The 19,707-nt window shown below is 40.3% G+C and overlaps 1 protein-coding gene across 2 annotated transcripts in view; it reads left to right on the forward strand.

Annotated features, from left to right (window-relative positions):
* Window positions 1-2,582: 2,582 nt before the first annotated feature.
* LOC134636431 (thioredoxin-interacting protein-like) overlaps window positions 2,583-19,707 on the forward strand; it is a 29,545-nt gene continuing 12,420 nt past the window's right edge. Inside the window, exons 1-3 of one of the 2 annotated variants that reach the window (XM_063486408.1) lie at window positions 2,583-2,831; window positions 5,292-5,321; window positions 5,667-5,735. In XM_063486408.1, coding sequence (XP_063342478.1) covers window positions 5,672-5,735 — 64 coding nt within the window. In that variant the 5' untranslated portion in view covers window positions 2,583-2,831; window positions 5,292-5,321; window positions 5,667-5,671. Of the gene's footprint in view, window positions 2,832-4,882; window positions 4,899-5,291; window positions 5,322-5,666; window positions 5,736-19,707 lie in introns of those variants that run through there. The other variant, XM_063486409.1, reaches the window with a different exon arrangement.

The following is a 19,707-nucleotide window of genomic DNA, read 5'->3' on the forward strand; positions in this document are numbered from 1 at the left end:
AACCTGAGTAGCGAAAGAGCGAGGGTCTGAAAACGATGAAGCCGGGAGTCCGCTGCTCTCGCCGGCTGGAGTGACCATTGAACCCCCCAGCTTGCTATCGAGCAGGTGGGTAACAGACGTCTCCGAAAACGTCGGCACACTTTTGCAAATATATGTCTTGATAAACCAAGCAGATATTTGAAGTTTACACAGCTACTTTCTCGCCTGAAAATATGTTAAAAGTTTATTTTGTGACCCAGAAAGATTAATAAGACTAATTTTAAAACATAGTAGCGGCCGCCATTGTTGGCAGCTGAAATTTGGCTGGGCCGCGCTATGAATTCTGGGATATGGTGGGCCAAGAAGGACACACCCGACCCATCCTTCAAATTCGGGGAAATGAAGGACGCATTTGTTGGCCGCATTTGAAGGAGTCGACGAATTGGGACAGCCTTCCTCGCCTGGCTGTGACGTAATCGGCCTTCAAATGCGGCCTCCGGAGGATGCAGCCGACGTTTTGGGACACAGCTACTGAGTGTGTTTGTTTTGATTCGTGGCCTGCCAATATGGTGCTGTGCTCCCACAATGCATTGCGGCGTTACGTCAACTCCAAAGCCTGTTGCGTGCAGGAGAGTATGCGCATGCGCATTGCCATGGTGATTTTAAAAATAAAGATAAAATGAAAAGTAATTAATAAAAAGTAAATATTTAAACATTCCCACAAATGTGCAATGAACGTGCAAAAACTCTGTTTAGTTGTTGTTGCTGTTTCTTTATTTCTTTTTTTTTTTTGAAAAATAACGACGTCTCTGAGGCGCGAATTCCGACAGTGAGAGGAACGGCCGGACACAGGAGACGGGAAGAAACAAGCCGATTATGTTTGCGTTAATTAAGTGGTTGGAAGATGTAAAATACTGCCAACTGAACATATACGAGATTTTAATGAGGATGAATAATTAGCCGGCATGGAGGAAACGGACCTTTATTTCGTGGAGTGGCGACAAGGAGCCAAAAGGCGGGTGGCCGGTCTATGAAGCCTCCATCATCAAGCTAGCAGGTGTCTTTTCTCAAATATACCCCGTTTCTCAATATGCGTACTTGTGCGTACTTGCGTTCTCGTGTAGTCGTGATACGTCATCAGTCGGAGACCAAGTACTGTTCCAATTCGAAGTACGCATCAAGCCGAGAACGCGAAAAAGTCCCGGATGTGTTCTCGCTCCGCCCGTTTTATCGAGCATGCATCGGTGTGGACTTGTGTGGACTTGGTACAGCTAAATATCCCAGAATGCATTTCGTCCAAAACTCAACAGCGGACTCCCGGCACAGCGTTTGCAACCCCCCCCCCCCCCCCCCCCCCGCTCGCGGTCTTCTCACTACTCAGGTTAAAGAAACCCCAGCAGCTGTCTATAGTATTGAGTGTCCACTAAAATAGAAATAAAAGCGTTCCAACATCTCACCTGCTTGTTTTTATTAAGGTATGTACACGTATGTACATGTACACTATTTTTATTAATAGAGGTTTCACTACTGAGGTTAACAATGATATATAAGTCACTTAGATCACTTCTAAATGTTAATGTTTGGTTTATTTCAGTGTTTTATTTGTTCCTGAGTAAACCGGTTTGGCTGTGATTAAAGTTAAGCTTCATAACATGTTACTCACAGTTAAATTAAGAGGGGACGGCAGTAAAAACTCCGGACCTGTGACATCATCACGTACGCTGGTGTTCCAATTGTACAAATCGCGAGTCCGTGCTCGCGTTCTCGGCCAGTACGTACTCGCCGAGAACGCGAGTACGTACTTGAGAATTGAGAAACGGCCATAATATTACTTTATTCTTGCTTATTTGGCACGGAAGCGTAGAGCTGCCACCCAGGCAAAAGAGAAATATAAGTATATCACGTTATAACGTGAAAAGTTTATCGTTCTAACAATATACTATCATGTTAGTACAATATACTTTTCACGTTTGAACAATGTAATATCCCGTTATTACAATATACATAATTTTCACGTTCGTGCAATATTGTGCGAACGTGGTAATTATGTATATTATAATAACGTGATATTATATTATACAAACATGAAAAGCATAATGTCAGAACAATAAACTTTTCACGTTATAAGGTGATATAGCTCTATTTTTCTTTTGCCTGGGTGGCAGCTCCACGCTTCCATAATTTGGTAATCAAAATATGTAACTTAATTAATTATATTGTGACGTACTTTTGCCTTTTCTTATTATTCTGCCTTCTCAGAAAGGGAAAAAAATTACAAATAAAACTTTTTACACTTGTTATATACAATATTCACATTTAATTTGGCTTTCACAGAAATCCCACCTCTCCTTCTGGCTACAGAGCACTTACTTACCAAGGTTAGAAACAAAGCACAGTTATGCTTTATTAATGTTCGCTAATTACAATGTTCCACATTTCCTTGCTTTTTTAGTCATTTTTAGGCTTTTTAGAGTTTTTTTGGTTGTTTAGCAGTAATGTTTCTGCCTATTTATTTCAGCCCATGAAATCGAATGCAGATCTTCCTGATGTGAGATTTACATAAATCTAAGTAATTTTGTTTGTCATTGTCATTAATGTTGTTGCTGTTGTTGTTTTTGTGCAGTTTGCAATCATATAAACCTAGCAAGCATCAGTCAGCACAGTGACTAACCTAAACAGATTCTTGCTTTATTCACATATATTATATGTAATTATATATACCTGCACATTGTACCTAGGGTTGCAGCCACTTGGCCCCACCCCATTGTTGTGACAGCCCTGATTGTCCTTGTACACTGCATCTGAGCAGGGAACAGTCTCAACCCCATGCTGCCCTCTCCCATCCTCCTAAAGTAAGTATTTGTTGTTGTAGTTTTTTATGCAGTTTCTGTGTCACATGCTAAGCATAATTATTGAAATAATAACTGTTTTCTAACAGATTTTCCAAAACACTAGTTATGTTTGTTGTCATTCAGACCAGTACTACTGCTTAGACATTGCTTAGTGGTCATGCATGTTTGGCAAGCTTGTTATGAGATCAAAACAGTAGTCCTGTCACAATAATCGATATATCGACTTAACGCACAATATATGTACATGACCTCAATAATTGTTGATGATGCAATATATCTGCCATTACATTTACATAAAAAATTACAAAAATAAAATATAATAATAACAAAACAATAACATTAAATAACATTGTTTTCTATTTGTTAGAAAATTTACTATTTATACAAGTTTTTAAGGTAACTAATATTTTGATACCTAATTTCAATGATCTTAATACTTTAAGAATTAGATGTGTTAGGATGCCTGGGTCGTTGACCCAGGGTTTTGAGTTTATTATATTGTTTATCATTTCTAGTCTTTGGTTTCTTTGAGTTCTGTCTTATGGTTTATGTCTCTGTGTAATCCTTAGTTGCTAGCCTGACACCAGGCTATTTCCCCATGTCCAGTCAGTGTCTGTGTCTGCCCTGGTCCCACGTCTCTGTTCCCTCTGTTGTAGTGCCTGCCTGTGAGTCTGTGTCTGTAAGTTCAGTCTGTGTTATGTTTCCTGTTTTGCTTTTGTAGAGTATAGGGATATTTTGCTGCTATTATTTGCTGCTATTTTTATAATCATCATTACCATTCCATTAATAACAGTTTTGATATTGCATTCAGATGTTTAAACATGTTGGTATCATATTAGTCTTTATTACAGGTCCAGTAAGAACCATGTTAAACTGTTGAGTTGAATCTATAATCCTAAATGCTTTTGAATGCTTTTATAATCTTAAATGTTTAAATGCAGACTGCATTGTGAGAGGAAGTATACTCTGTGCCAAAATGAGACAGGAAACTGCATGCTTTGCAAAAGTGAAACCGAAAGCAGAGTCTGAGTGCAAGTATTTTGAGCAGGTTATGAACAATCAGGTTATTCTTTAGTATCTTGTATGTATCTATATCTTTTGATTAAGCTTTTAGTAGAGGTTCTTGATTAAAACATTTATTCAGTAGATTACATATACATAGTTTCAGTTCGGTTATCACATATATGAGAGTGGCTTCTGTCTCTCTGTCTGGTGAGAGGTCAGGAGCTAGTCGGCGAGGTGAAATAGGGTGCAACTGTGGTTAGCACCCTATTTGGTTAGCACATACACACACATACAAGTTAGTGGGTTCATTTGTAGGTGAAAGTTTAAGCATGTTTTGCTAGGGTTGCAGTTTTATGTTGGTGTACCTGACTGTTTGATGAAGAAGCAGGTGCACGATGCGAGAGCTGAGCTGGCTTGCGGGAAACCACCGGGGAGAAGATGGAAGCCAGTGTCCTTTTAGTTGTGTCACAAGTTGTCAAATAGAACATTTGCGGTTTTGAGTTGATGTATCTGATTGACGCATGAGGGGGCGTCAAGAAATATACCCTGATGTATAAAAGCAATCTGAAGTGTCTTTTTGGGCAGAGAACAATGCTGTCTGCGTACAGGATTCATCTCTCCGCACGTGTGTCATTAAATCTTCGTTGACTCCACCTGACAGGCTCAGGGTGTTATTCCGATCTCCACCATCTCTCTCTCCTCAAAATGAACCTTAACACTTTGAAAGTCAATGTCTTATGTTAATATATCTGGTTTTGCTTTCTTTGTCTCGTCAGGCCTGATTTGCCCCAGCTGTGTTTCCCTCCTGTTACTCATTCCCTGATTGCTCCCTTTGTGTATTTAAGCCCTGTGTTTCTCTGTGTCCGTGTTGCGATCTACCCTTATCTAGCTGTGTGTTCTGTCTGCATAAGTGTATTTTGTATTCCTTGTTTTGTTACCCTTTTGAGTTCAGCATTAAAGCTGTGTTTTGAGTTACTTTCTGTCTCCAGAGTCTGCACTTTGGGTCCTTTTCCTGTCTGCATGCAGCCGTTCCATAACAAGATGTTGGTTTGTCAATTGAAAGTGTGTAGATCTTGCATTATTATGGTGTTATATTATGATTATACAGTCAATGGCATAAAATGGTCTTAAAATGACAATGACAAAACTTGTCGCAATTGTTTATGGGGCAATATACCGACCAACAAAAAGTTGTTATCGTAACAGGTCTACAAAACAGACGGTTTCATGATTGATAAATTCAAAAAATAAATACATTTAATTTCTCTGAGATTCTCTAATATTCAGTTACAGTTCACACCACAGTTACCTGTACATGCAGAATTATACTGTAAATATAAATCTCTGCATTTAGCATCCCACTAGAAGAGTCACAGTTACTGTCTCGTTTTTTTGTTGTTGTTGTTTTTACAAGTACCTGGACTATTACTAACACATTTACTGTTTTACTTTTAGCCTGTGGATACAAATACAGATGTCCTTAATGTAAGTTGTGCATTTTAATTACATCATGTTATTTTTATTATTATTTATTTATTTTGGATGCCTTTTTTTGTTTGCCTTGTTTGCATTTTTGCAGGATGTATATGGTGAATTTATATGCATAGATACAGTCGTAGTGCTTGACACATGCACAGAGCAGTAGATGGACTAGGAGGTGAATAATTACAATCATGATGTTGATTGCTGATGTCAGTATATATATTTTAGAGGAATGTTTTGTTTTTCACCCAAAATGAACTAGATTGCTCCAGAAGAGATTTATTACCCTACTGGATTCTTATATATTGTTCTGTTTTTTGTTTGTTTGTTTGTTTTTGTTATTTTCAGGTTCAATGGTACGTGTTCTTCTAATGGCCGCCTTCCCACTGGAGGTTTTGATCCACAGCAATTTAAAAGGTAAACAGCTTTGAAAGTCAGTTCAAATGGTTAGCTAATAGTATTCTAAAAAGCCTACTTCTCTGTCACCAGTTTCTTTACCAAAAAGTACCCATAAAAGTATCTCTCAATAGCATATCATTGTAGTTCAAATGTTTAGTTGTACAAATATCAGATTTTTGGAAATCTAAAACTAGTCAGACACTCAAATGTTCATGCTTTTTATAGGAGGACAGAGCAAAATGGACATCGGCGCAGAGATTTATGAATGCTGGGGGGTAAGGAGAGATGACCAAAAGGGGTGTTAGCATTACTGTAATGTGAACTGGATAGACTTTCCATCTAGGAAAAAAAAAGAGGTAAAATTATGCGTAAAATATATCTGTATTAATATCTGTATCTATATAAACAGAATTATCTGTTTGCTAAATGAAGCCAGCTAACATAAATCATATTTTTATTGCAAGCCACTGTTCATGTGTGGGAGGAGCTTCCTGCGTCCATCTTAAAAGTACAAGACGCCTTGCGATAAGTGAAGCAAAGGCAATAGAATTCGAATAGTATTTTGGCAAAGTGATGTTTTGAGGTATCACCCCAAAGACAGCCGTTAGAGCAGAAGGATCATATTTAACGTTATACATCTCTGACAGAGTGTTAAATATAGACACCCAATAGTTATGAAGATTGGGGCACGTCCAAAAGGTATGAAGGAGTGAACCGGTTTCTGCTTTACATCTGTTACACAGAGGCTCAGCTCCTGGATAGAACTTGGCTAACTTTTCCTTGGAGATATGTAATCGGTGTAGGACCTTGAATTGGAGGAGCCCATGCCTGGCACATATCGAAGAAGAGTGTACCTTATGGAGAAAAGATTGCCAGAGTTCATCTGTTATAGTCATCCCAAGGTCTTTCTCCCCCTGTGCTTTAAGGATGGAGAGAGAAGGAGATTGAAGATCTAATAATATAGCATAGATTTCTTTAATCGCCGCTCTCTTATGAATGTTTATATTAATTATTTTATCCAAAGAAGTTTCCTCAGGTAGTTCTGGAAATGGAGGAAATCTACACTTTACAAAGTGGCGAATTTGTAAATAGTGGAAAAAATGTTGCCGAGGAACATTAAACTGCTTCAGGAGCGGCGTGAATGAGGCAACAATTCCATCTACAAAAGGTCTTTGATATTTCCAAGGCCATTACTTTCCTATATTTTAAAGGCAGAGTCCATCATGGAGGGTGGGAACATATGATTTGAGTAGATAGGTGCTTTAATTGACATTAAGTGTAACCCAAACCTTTTCCTACATTGCACCCAGATTCTGAGCGAATCCTACAACAAAGGGTTACGTTTATAGGTGTACAGTTCTAATGGGAGAGCTGAGCTCAGCAAAGCTGATAAGCGCTTTTGCCACAATTGGATGACTCAATTTGGAGCCAAGCTGGAGTCTCTGTAGTAAAATTACTCATCCAGTACAGCATATTTCGAATATTTGCTGCCCAATAATAAGACTGAAAGTTTGGCAAGGCTAATCCACCCATTGGTCTAGTTCTCTGCATAAAATCTTTACGAATTCGTGGACTTTTGCCATTCCAAATAAAAGCAGAGATATGCTTATTCAGTGTTATAAAATACTTATCTAAAAAAGAATTTGAGCGCAAATGAACCATTTAAGAAAATTCCAGTCAGACGTGTTTGGGGGGGTAAAAAAAAAAAAGGCAGTGGTGACGATTATCTGTTGATCTCGGTTTCCCGCTGATCACTCCTTCAGCTGCATTCACATGGCCAGTCGCTGTCACAGTAGTTTAAGCGCCACCCTCCTTCAGTCAAGTCTCAACTGACCTACGCGGCCGCCTTAAAGGAGCAGGACGGATATTCAAGTATCAAATGAGCGCTGCAGGGAGGTGAAACTAGTCAGTGGTAATGACGGTTGTATATTTGGCTGTGCAGAAAATACACACAAAAAAGGATCCAATTACCAAGTGATTTTAGTGATGGTAAATAAACACAGAGGATATTGCTTGTGAACAGTTTATTAGACAGATTAAAGTAGATAACAATAACTAATAGCAATAACTAATATAACTAACCACAGGGTGCACATTGAAACCTCGGTTTTATTTGATCGTCGTCATGGCAGGGTGTTTTTTCTTTGCATGTGGTTTTGCAGGTGCGTGTAAAAGTGTGCGTTTGCTCAGTAGTCCAGTGCACAGATGAGTGCAACACCCCGTTTGATCCAGTGCCTCTGGGTGTGACGTGTTGGCAACTCCAACGATATCACATAGTTGGTAGAGTGGCCGGTGGTGGACAGAGTCCCTGCAAAAGCACACAGAGCACTTCAGTGACTTAAAGACAAAAGTGTTTTACCACATGTTGGCATCACTTCCGGTTGAGTGAACGCTGGCGCGACTTGCTGCCGCTACTCACCGCCATCTCTGTCGCTCGGATTCCTGTCCTGTTCCTGTCTCTGCGGCCCACCGGTGTCTCTGTCCGGTTGTTCCTGTCCGTGATGTGGCCTCTCAGGATCTATGCACTGTCTGTGTGAGTCTGGATCTTTATGTCATCGATCTACCGATTGGGCACTGGGCTCCATCAGTATACAGCTGATGAGCTCCTCCGGCGCCGCTTCTCCCTGGCTGCCCCACCGCTGGCTGCTCTTCATCTCCACACGGACATTGCCTTCCTCCCTCGCCGAAAGTACGTCCATCGGGGCTCCCGTCGGTATTTCCATCAGGATAATTCCAAGCCAATTCAGTCCTTCTGGTCCACCTCTGGTCGCTCTTGTGGAGACCAGGGAAATATTTTACTGCTAATATTCATAATCATCATCATTACCATTGCATTAATTATCATTTCATCAAAGCATTTATTGAAGCTGTTGGCCTTACGTTAAAACTTGTATTACAGGTGCAGCTATAATCATTTTCTACACACCTTGCATTTGTGCTTATTTAAAGAGTTGAAGCTCAGTCAGTTAAGATAAGATAAGATAAGATGACCTTTATTAGTCCCACACGTGGGAAATTTGTTTTGTCACAGCAGGAAGTGGACAGTGCAAAAGTTATGAAGGACAATTAGAATAAAATAAAATAAGAATAAATACAGTAATTGAGGGTCGTAAGCTTTGTTTGGCGCTATGTCCAGACAATCTTTTGTGTAAGTGACTTTGAGCTATGGAAAGATGGCCTACATGCTTACAAAACACATATACCACGTTATTCATTATTATCTTTTATTCATTTATATCCTTTTTATTAAGCATTGAGTAGTGGCATCTGATTAAAACATTTATTCAATAAATGTTTCATTTAGGTTATTACACACATGAGAGTGGCCTCTGTCCTCACAGAGGTCGAGACACACACACACACACACACACACACACAAACAGTAGTTAGACTCATGTTTTAGGTAAGAGTTCAAATAATAGTTTGCAAAACCTTGTAACTGCAAAATTGTGTCTGCATAAGGGACAGTTTGTTCCAGGAGATAAGCGAGAGTTAGAAGATTAACAGGAAGCACCTGGCCTCGAGACGGAGAAAATGTCCTTTTTAAATGTGTCGAAAGTCGTCAATAGATTATTTGTGGTTTTGAAACTTATGCATGTATTGTATCTGCTTTGACGCAAGAGGGGGCGTCCAACCCTGATGTTATAAAAACAACTGCTTGTGTAGTCTTGGGCGGAGATCGATGCTGGTGTGTGCAGTGTTCATCTCCCCACGCGTGTGTTCATTAAAAATCATCGTTTGACTTAACTCTTCTGGACCAGTGTTGTTTTTGTGCTCATCCTCAATATCTGAACCCGCAACATTTTGGGGGCTCGTCCGTGTATTGAGGAGGGAGTGAGTTGGAGGTTTGGACGGAGAAATCCGGGGTCCGAGGGTGGTCAGACAGGCAGGCATGATCCGGCAATCGAACTGAGTGGACAGGCGCCTTTATAAAAAGAGGTAGGCACAGGCCTGTTGATTTTATCCGAATTGTGCTGAATTGGACAACAAAATTAAATGTCTATTCAGTAAAATTGCCGGTGAATGTCTGTTTTGATTTTGGTGAAAGTCTTATGAGAATTGAAAGTTGAAATAAGGATAATGAAACTTTGAAAGGACAGTACTGAGTAAAGAGATAAAGAAATGAAAAGAGAAAACAGAAATATAGGATAATAGGTAATTGGTGAATTGTTTGTGACATTAAAGTCTCAATTGAATATAAAGCCGGGCTTGGACATCAATAAAATTGCTTGTGCGATTTTGTGGGGTGTCTTTAAAGTAATTAAATTTTTAGAACGGGACTCCGGGAGTCCTTAGAAGCGCATTGTTTTGCGGACGCACGCATTTTCCTCTGGGAGGGATAGTCCGGGGTGACCGCCGTGGAGGACTGAGGACACTTCAGAATAGGCTAGTGATCGGATCACTTTACCGTCCGGGACGGTGGATTGCGCTTTTTTGGCCAGCAAAGTTCAGAACTCATGTTTTAAATTGAGTTAGGGCACTAGATATCGGGCCACAGTCCGGGACTGATACTGGTTAATTGATGACAAAAAACTTGGAGTTTATCCGTTGGACGGTTAATTTAAATTTGTCGAAATTGTGTAGGTGTTAAAAGGCCTGACAATCTGTGCAGTTGTAATTATAAGACGTCATTGTAATATAATGTAAGACATTTTATGTGGAGGAAGGCTGTAAGTTGACAGTGAGTGAAAGGACTGAGGCTATTTTTAGAGCGTGTATGAAAATGCAAATTAGGAAGCTGTGACCTGCTTAAACCACCGTTGGTTTCACAAATACTGCTGCGAACATTGTTGAATGCGTGTGTTTAAGACGCCGTTTATGTCTGTTAGAGGGCTATAAAAAAAGTTTAAAAATATGGGTGGGAGTAGCTGTGTGTGTGGCAGGAACTTTGCATGTCCATAAAAGGAAACTGACTGTGCGAAGTGTGCACCCAGAGAGAGAGACGAGTTAAAATCTAGGCAGATGAAGCCAATGGATGTCTTAAGAAAAGAAATATTAATTGAATGTTTTAGTGTGTTAATACAGGTGGATTTCTCTCAACCTGGAAACATGAATACAGCGGCAAAAGGATAGATTAACAGAATTGGGACGACAAACAGGCCAGGCTTTGGCTTAAAATTTTACAGCTTGACCTCTCACTTTGTCCCCACCCTGAAAAGAAGCAGAAAGGACAGTCAATCTCCTGATGAAGACAGACAGAACATCGTGGACTGGAAGAGTTAACAGCAGGCAAAAGACAGTGCAACTGACCTATAACACTGAAGGGTCAAGCAGCAGCATGTATGACCACCACTGATGGAACAGGAGCTTTGAATTACAAGCTGGAAACCTGACAAGTGACATGACTGTTTGAAGGCACTGGACGTGATATTTGCCATGCTGGGAGTTAACCTACAAGAAAAGACTGAAAAGATCAACAGAGAAGAAACAGAGAAGAAGAAACAGCTGAGTTGGGCCTGTGCTGGAGATTTCAAGGCCACACAGGACACTGTGAGAAGAGAGGGACAGGGACCAGTGAGAGGTCAAGCCCGGACGAGTTCGAGTGCGAGCGTACAGGATATAATTGGATTGAAATTGAAGCCTGAACTTATGATGGTTTAGAGATGTCCACCACGTCACAACAAAGAGGTAAACAAAAAGAAGGTAAAAGTAAAGAGAGCAACTAACTAACAATTACATTAATGAATAGAAAACACACATACACAAATTGTTACATGTGAAATTAGTTTTGGAAAGGATCAGAAGTGAGATAGTTTGAATCCATAGCTCAGTGCAAAGATGCATGAATTAATCCTGATTATAAAAATACATATGCAATGAAGAAGCAGCTTGCACTCAACATTAATATGAACACATAACAAATGCAAGGAAGACACGCTTACATTTATATACATGACATAAAGTGGTATTTCTGACCGGAGAGAGAGAAACGGGTCGGTGAAGCACTGATGAGAATAATGAAAATGTCTCAGTTTTGGTATCTGTAGGTGCAAGCAGACCTGGACCAATTTTCCACATGCAGCTGTCAGAAGAAAGTTATAGGTTACCATTACTGGAAATGTTCAGGCAAGTTTCTGGTTGAATTGTTGACAGCGCCATGTGTCCCTGAACCTCACAAGCAAGCTCTAACTCCTGGCTGAAGACAAGGAATGCTGTTATTTAAGGTAGGAAATCAAAATTTGGGTTAGCAACCTTGGGAAAGAAAACTGACTGCTTAAGTGGGAAAATTGTGAAGGAGTCTGAAACACTGCAAAAGAAACATATACAAAAACACACACACAACCAGAGAAAGGTGAGAGAAAAGCACCTTTTAAGGAAACGCCTTTTTTGGAAAAAGCTAAGGCAGAGAGAAGCTTTGCTGGATGTGCAGCTTAACTGAACACACATAAAATTAACCCGCATACAGAGTCAAATTGTGAGATGTTTTCTGGTGATTGATCAACACAAGTGATTACTGAAGGAAGGAAAATTCCCTTTTGTGAGTTTAAACATGATCTTAAGAATTTAAACATGTACCTGTGTTGTCCTGTCAACTTGGGGGGTTATGAGTTGATTATATGGTGAGAAAAAACAAAAAAAGGCGGAGAGAAGGCTGACACAGGGCCTGGCCCGGTGTTTCTCCCCTCTCTGAATAACACAGCCAAAACAACATCATTTTCCTGTTCGTCTGTTTTGTTTTTTCTCTTTATGTTTAATTACAGGCTGCTTTGCCGGCCCTGAAAGCCGAGGCTGACCTGGACTCCTGCTCTCCCCTCTACCATCTTTGACGTGACCCTGACCAAATGCTGCAGCAGCTGGACCCACAACAACAACCTGAAAATGTCAACAGTGCTGCAGGAAAGGATCTCATGCAGCAGAGACGGAGAGCGTTAAACCTAAGGCTCGTTTCACTACACGGGGGAAAATAACCAGACAGCTTCAGCTGACAGAGCTGTGACGAGACGCCCAATAAGCCAGAATGGAAAGTGAGGCCGAGCAAGATAATGCTGACTTTGGTAACTCTGCATTAACACTGTGCAGGAGAGTGAGGGACCAACACGGATGATCGGGCAGCAAAAAGGGCGTGCCAGAGACAGGAGGAGCAACTGAGGTCGAAAGTCACCTCAGAACGGACAAAACACAGAAGAAGATGCAGGTGTTACCTGCGGTGAACATGGACACTGGAGAAAGGACTGCCCCAACTGGGGCCAGAACCAGGACGGACTGAACTTTGAACAGCAGCAGCAATGGTCGCAGATAGACTGAAAAGGAGGAGGGCAGGACCCCAGGGCACGCTTCAGGCCGTGGTTTACCCAAAGCCCCAGAACAGGAAAGTGATGAACACACAAACACACACAAACACACACATCTACATACACTGACTCAGAATGAAGAGAAACACACATGAACAGATGTGCACTCGTTGATTGAGTGAGAAATGACACACACACCTAAATCGAAACGCTGATTCACAGAGAAGTGATCCACACACGTACACATGCACACGCTTGTGCAATGAAGAGTGACACACACACACACACATGCTGATGCAACAAAGAATGCTTTGCTAACAAATGCTTATGCTGATATGCAAAATGCTGCACACAAACATGCAAATAAATAATTTTTATAAGAAGCCATTGATTACTTAGAATGTGTTTTATGTCACTAGGAGGGCATTTATGTAGATTTAAGGAACAAGGTCTAAAACAGTTTGGTTATGAAAACAATGTCTGCGTGATGTCTGTTTATGGCTCAAGGCCTCGACTGAATTGTTTGCTGTGCTTCACACAGCCTGATGAGGAGCAGTGGTAAAGAGTGAAAATGATGAACTAATGGTGTGAGTTTTATTTCGGTGATTGAGGTTTAATTCAAGGAGGAACAAAAGGTGTTACGGCACCTGAGGTTCTCATTACAACACAATATTGTCCCAGCAGGAAGCAAAAACTTTCCTGTGAATTTCTGGTTGATTTTTGGGTTTTGCTTAGCATTAGGTCGATTTTATCAGTGAGGTTTGGGTTGTTTTCTTTCTCTAAGAGAGAGAGAGATGGTTTTATGCTTGAACATGTCTGCAACGGGCCCTAGTATGTGCAGAGGTGGCGGCTTAGCCTCGGTTTTTAAAAACAAACATGAAGCTCGGCTGCTATCCTCCCCCATCTACCCTAGCTTTGAAGCTCAGTTATTGGAGCTGACTGGCTCTCGGACTACTCTGTGTGTTGTGGTCTATCGTCCGCCTAAATACCACAAGATGTTTATTTCTGAATTTGCTGATTTTTTGGGATCCATTCTTTTTAAATATGGTTGTGTTATTATTACTGGTGATTTTAATATACATGTCTGCTGTATGAATGACCCATTGGTCAAAGATTTTCTTGCATTGACTGATTCTTTTAATCTTACTCAGTGGGTAAATGAACCAACCCATGTTAAAGGCCATACCCTTGATTTGGTCTTTACATATGGCGTGGATATATGCATTAAGGATATTAGAAATGCTGGTTTCTCTGACCACTCCCCGGTTATCTTTGATGTTGACCTAGGTAATACCGAATTGCACCTTGAGGCCCTTCTTTGCCCTATGCGTACAGTTAATGCTGATACTGTGGTGAATTTTTCTGCTTCTTTTCTGAATTCTGCATTTACTACGTTAGATTGTTTTACCCCTCATATGGTTGAGAATTTTGCCAACACCCTGTTAACTACATGTTCCTCTATCCTCGACATCGTTGCACCTATTAAAATGAAGCGCCCCAGAACTTATTCACAATGTTGGTTAAGCGACTCTGTTCGCGCCCTACGACGTGTGTGTCGGCGTGATGAGAGGAGGTGGAGGAAAGATAAACTCCAGGCATCTTACGATATCCTACGTGTCAGCCGCTTGAAGTTTCAAACTGCTGCCAAAATGGCTAAAGCAGCTTTCCTTTCAAAAATTATCTCAGCCAATGGACACAATCCTCGAATTTTATTTAAAATTTTTAATTCTGTGGTCAACCCCTGCCCTACTATGCCGCTGCCGTGCTCCCCGGTTCTTTGTGAACAATTTTTAAATCATTTTTTAGATAAAGTTTCATCTCTTAAATCCGCTCTTCCTTTAATGACAGGCCCTGCGTTTATCCCTGACTGTTTGTCTACTTTCTATCAGTTTGAACCCGTTTCACTTCCTACTCTTAAGCGTCTAGTTGAACATCTGAACAATACTAATTCCGTTTATGATGTTCTCCCATCTCGTATACTTAAGGACTGCTTCAGTGTAATTGGACCCAGTATATTGTCGCTATTGAACTCTTCCTTGCTCTCCGGCTGCGTACCATCAGCCTTTAAACATGCTATAATTCAACCTGTTCTTAAAAAAAGGAACCTTGATTATAATGATTATGCGAACTATAGGCCGATCTCCAAGCTTCCGTTCCTGGCCAAAATTCTTGAGAAGATAGTTTTGCTTCAACTCCAGGCGTACCTGGATGAGAATAACATTAATGATAAATTCCAATCGGCCTTCAAACCACATCATAGCACCGAGACAGCGCTGCTCCGAGTCCTTAATGACCTTCTACTAATGGCTGATAATGGACGCTCCGCGGTCCTAGTGCTATTGGATTTATCCTCGGCATTCGACATGGTTGATCATAACATCCTATTGGCGAGACTTGAGCATACTGTAGGTATCAAGGGTGTTGCCCTGGATTGGTTTAAATCATACCTCTCCAATCGGCTCTCCTCGGTTAACCTGGGCACTTGCTCGTCCTCCGCTGTACCTGTCTGCTTTGGTGTCCCACAGGGATCTGTGTTAGGCCCTACTCTGTTCTCATTGTACATGCTTCCTTTAAGCGCTATCTTTGAGAAATATCACATCGCTTTTCATTGTTATGCTGACGACATTCAGATCTACTTTGAGTTAAATGATGACCTAGCTTTGTCCTTGAATTGTTTTCGAGAGTGCATGTGCGAGGTCAAGCAATGGCTCCTAGCAAATACTCTTATCCTTAATGATAAGAAAACTGAAATTGTGGTCTTTGGCAGTAACGTTCTTCGTGCCCAACTTTGTGATGCTTTTGGTTTTCTCACTAGTTCCTTTTCTGACACTGCTAGGAATCTGGGCGTGTTACTTGACAGCTCGTTTAAACTTGATAAACAAGTGTCTGCTGTTGTTAGATCCAGTTTTTACCAACTCCGCCTTATTTCTAAGGCCAGGCAGTATATCCCGCATAAAGACCTGGAAAAGCTCATCCATGCCTTTGTGACTTGGCTGGATTACTGCAATTCACTCTATTTTGGTCTCCACTCTGCCCTCCTTCATAGATTGCAGACAGTCCAAAATGCTGCAGCACGCATTCTAACCAAAACTAGGAAGTTTGCCCACATCACTCCCGTCCTAGCTGATTTGCACTGGCTGCCTGTGAAATACCGTATCCAATTTAAAATTCTGCTGATTACTTTTAAAATCATTAATAACACAGCACCGAGCTATCTTAAGGAACTCCTTAACTCATATGTTCCTGCTAGGGCTTTAAGATCATCTTCACAGTTACTGTTGGTGCAGCCTAGATCTCGGCTGAAGTCTAGAGGTGACCGGGCGTTTGCCCTGGCTGCACCAGAGTTGTGGAACAACCTTCCGATTGGCATCCGGGCGTCTGATTCTATTCAATCTTTTAAATCATGGCTTAAAACGTATTTGTTTAATCTTGCCTTTTCTACCGGTTAATGCTGGCTTTGTTTGCATAGATTTATTCTATTAATTTTTCTATTATGCTTTATTTGTGCTGTGTATGTCATATCGCCATTGTGTATTGGTGGCATTTTCCTGTGAACATAATTTTACTTTTTTACATTTTTATGACCCGATTATACTTGTGTTATTTCCTTGTTTTATGTTAAGCACTTTGGCATACCGTTGGTTTTTAAATGTGCTCTATAAATAAAGATTGTTGTTGTTGTTGTTGTTGTTAGTTTATTAGTATTTTATTGGTTACGTCTGTTTTTGCTTTTGTTACAGTGCATGGAAATAAGAAAATCTGAGAGGTGTGATCCACCGGTGGTGATATTTTGTGAGTTCATGATTTAACAATCAGCTCTTTAAACCAGGCCTGACAGATTGAAATTTAAAGCGCTATAAAATATTCTTACTGAAAACAGTTGCAAAGTGTGCTTCTCCATGATTATAATGGGCTTTGGAGAAATACACTTATATGGGACACTGATCACATGAGAAGTCCTGAGTCTAAAAGGATTGCAGCGAGTCAGTCCAGTCAAAAAAACAAAGAATTGTTTTCCTTTTAAAATGATGACGTCATCTTGCTGGTGATGGATACTCGAATAGGTTGCGTGTGAGACTCCATTATCAGCAATATCTGGTATGAATGTGTGTGGATGTACGCATGTGACTGGACTGTGATGGACTGACGACTAAAAGTTTTAACTGACTTGATACTGAGACAAAAACTGTCCTGACTTTAGGATTAGTAACAAGTTTTTTTTACTGTTATTTACGTTGCTCCCACAAAATGTGGGAGCCCGAAATTGTGTCTACTTCTTACAATCCGGCAACAAATAAATTGCACTGCGAACAAAGTATATCAACAAAGGAAACCTCGAAGCGTTAAAGCTAGCTTTGTAAGGGAATATAACGACGAAAGTAGGAAACGAAAATGTTTTCTTTGTTGATATACTTTGTTCGCAGTGCAATTTATTTGTTGCCGGATTGTAAGAAGTAGACACAATTTCGGGCTCCCACATTTTGTGGGAGCAACGTAAATAACAGTAAAAAAAACTTGTTACTGTACAACATTAATGAGTTTTTTACTGTTATTCAAATGCAAACATGTAAATAATGTGTAGAAAACAAAATCATTCATTCTTACCTTATACTAATCGTGGTGCAGGCCAGTGCAGTGCATGAACTGATGCCTTCTCCGGTCAATTCCGCTGAGAGTAAATCAAATGTCCCGCTCTACTGTACAAGACAATGAATACCTGGGGGGATGTACCACTGTGAGAGGGGTGCTGTGGAATAGTCCAAGTGATCGCTGCTTTAATTTCCCGGTCAACTATACATAAATTGCACGTAGACACGATTTTTTAAAGCCGGTGAACCAAGTCATTGATAACAAATGAACAATAAATCTACTTTCTCTGGTACTTTATACCCGATCAGTTGCAATGCAATTTAATGCTCAACTACAAATCGATGGTTTTTGATGGTGACCGGAGCCGAATGATCGTCAACTATAAATAGACGTTTTCTCGACGTTGTTGTTGTCACCTGGTCGACTATAAATAGATCAAATATCAATGACAAAAAAACAACGGTAAATCAACATTGTTACAACGTCTCTATAGTAAGACCGTCGGTTTACCACAGTATTTCAATGTTGTTACAACATTGGCATTTCAACCCCGACTATATACGACGGTTCGGATGAAAAATCAACATAGATTCAATGTCGTCTTGCTATCTGGGACTGCAGCTACTTAGTATTAATATTACTCTTATTACTCTTTCTGGGTCGCGAAATAAACTTTTAACATATTTTCAGGCGAGAATGTAGCTGTGTAAACTTCAAATAACTTAAACATGTTATTGTTTGGCCTTTTTCAGTGTTTTATTTGTTCGTGAGTAAATCGGTTTGGCCGAGATTAAAGTTATTAGATTAGATTAGATTAAATAAAACTTTATTAATCCCTCGGGAGGGTTCCTCCGGGGTTTTCACACAGCTGAATAAACGTCAAACAGAAAACTGATTAAACAGAAGTGTGAGATGGTTGAGAATCTACGCAAGTGTCCGGTTATATTTTATTTTATTTAGACAGCAAGGAGCAGACGGCAGAGGTGACGTAATTATGAAGGCTAGACCCCCCGATTTCACAGTCGCTCATTTCCGGTCTACCCGGCTTTCGGAGGACCCGGCCCACTTAGACCGCGAAGGCCGGGTCCTCAGGTGGACGCAGCCTCTGAATTTGGACTGTTTCCGGCCAGGCCAGTGACATTTAACTTATTTTTTTCCAATAAGTAAACACTGTAAAACCCCTTTGAATGTCTCCCTAATTCTGAGGTCTCAAGGTTGGCAAGTATGTGCTAGGCTTTGGCCCACATCAGTCTAAAACTGTATGTAACCATGAAAAAAGTGTTGCCATGTCCACCAGGACAGTATAGTATAGACAGTATAGTATAGACTCCTTCACATAGTGGACATTGAGTTGTTGTGTGGGGCACCAGTCCATGTCTGTTGCTGTAACAGTAGTTCATGTTTAGAATAAAAAATCCCAGCTCACTGATTTGATCGGAGCAATAGTGCCTAAAATGTTGCATCATTTTGCTGAGAGATCTTTTACTTTGTGGTCATCTTAGATAGTTTTATGGACAAAACCCACCAGGTCATTCAGTGTTCCCTTAGTGCTAATGTGTCAGAGATGTTGGTGTACTATAACTGAAGTAATGTTGTTAAGTCCTTAAAGTCATATTCTTTTATTGTCATGACTGTATTTGAAGCTATTTTTATTTGTGTATGATACCTGATTTATATGGAATATGGCTGAAGTAAACTAAAGTCTAAAATCAGTCATTTGTTTAATAGTAATTTAACATTATATAATTCACATATAAAACTATGAATTGTAATTTTAAATGGTTTAAAAGCATGTAGAATAGCATATGCAGGGAAGTATATTTCTCCTTTTTTATCAAGAAGCAAAGACAAAAAGGAAAAAAAAAAGAAACAGGGCAGGGTTCGGTGGTTGGATCATCCGCCCCCACCAATGCCAAAACCAAATCTACGCCATTGCTTGTAAGGGATTATATATATTTGCACATTTAGACTCTGGAGCTCAAAGCCCTGGAAACACAGTGAGAATAATTTACACCTAGAACAAACACCCCGTTTCGAAGCCCTTTTTCTTATTTAAAGGGCATCTGATCTGGAAGATAACACCACAGTGGTCAATGAATGTCACGAGTGTCAGTTGATAAATGAAAAAGACGCACCACGAGGGCAGCAAATGTCACATTAACATGGCC

Source organism: Pelmatolapia mariae, linkage group LG10_11 (genome assembly GCF_036321145.2).
Source record: "Pelmatolapia mariae isolate MD_Pm_ZW linkage group LG10_11, Pm_UMD_F_2, whole genome shotgun sequence".
In the NCBI taxonomy this organism is placed as follows: Eukaryota; Metazoa; Chordata; class Actinopteri; order Cichliformes; family Cichlidae; genus Pelmatolapia; species Pelmatolapia mariae.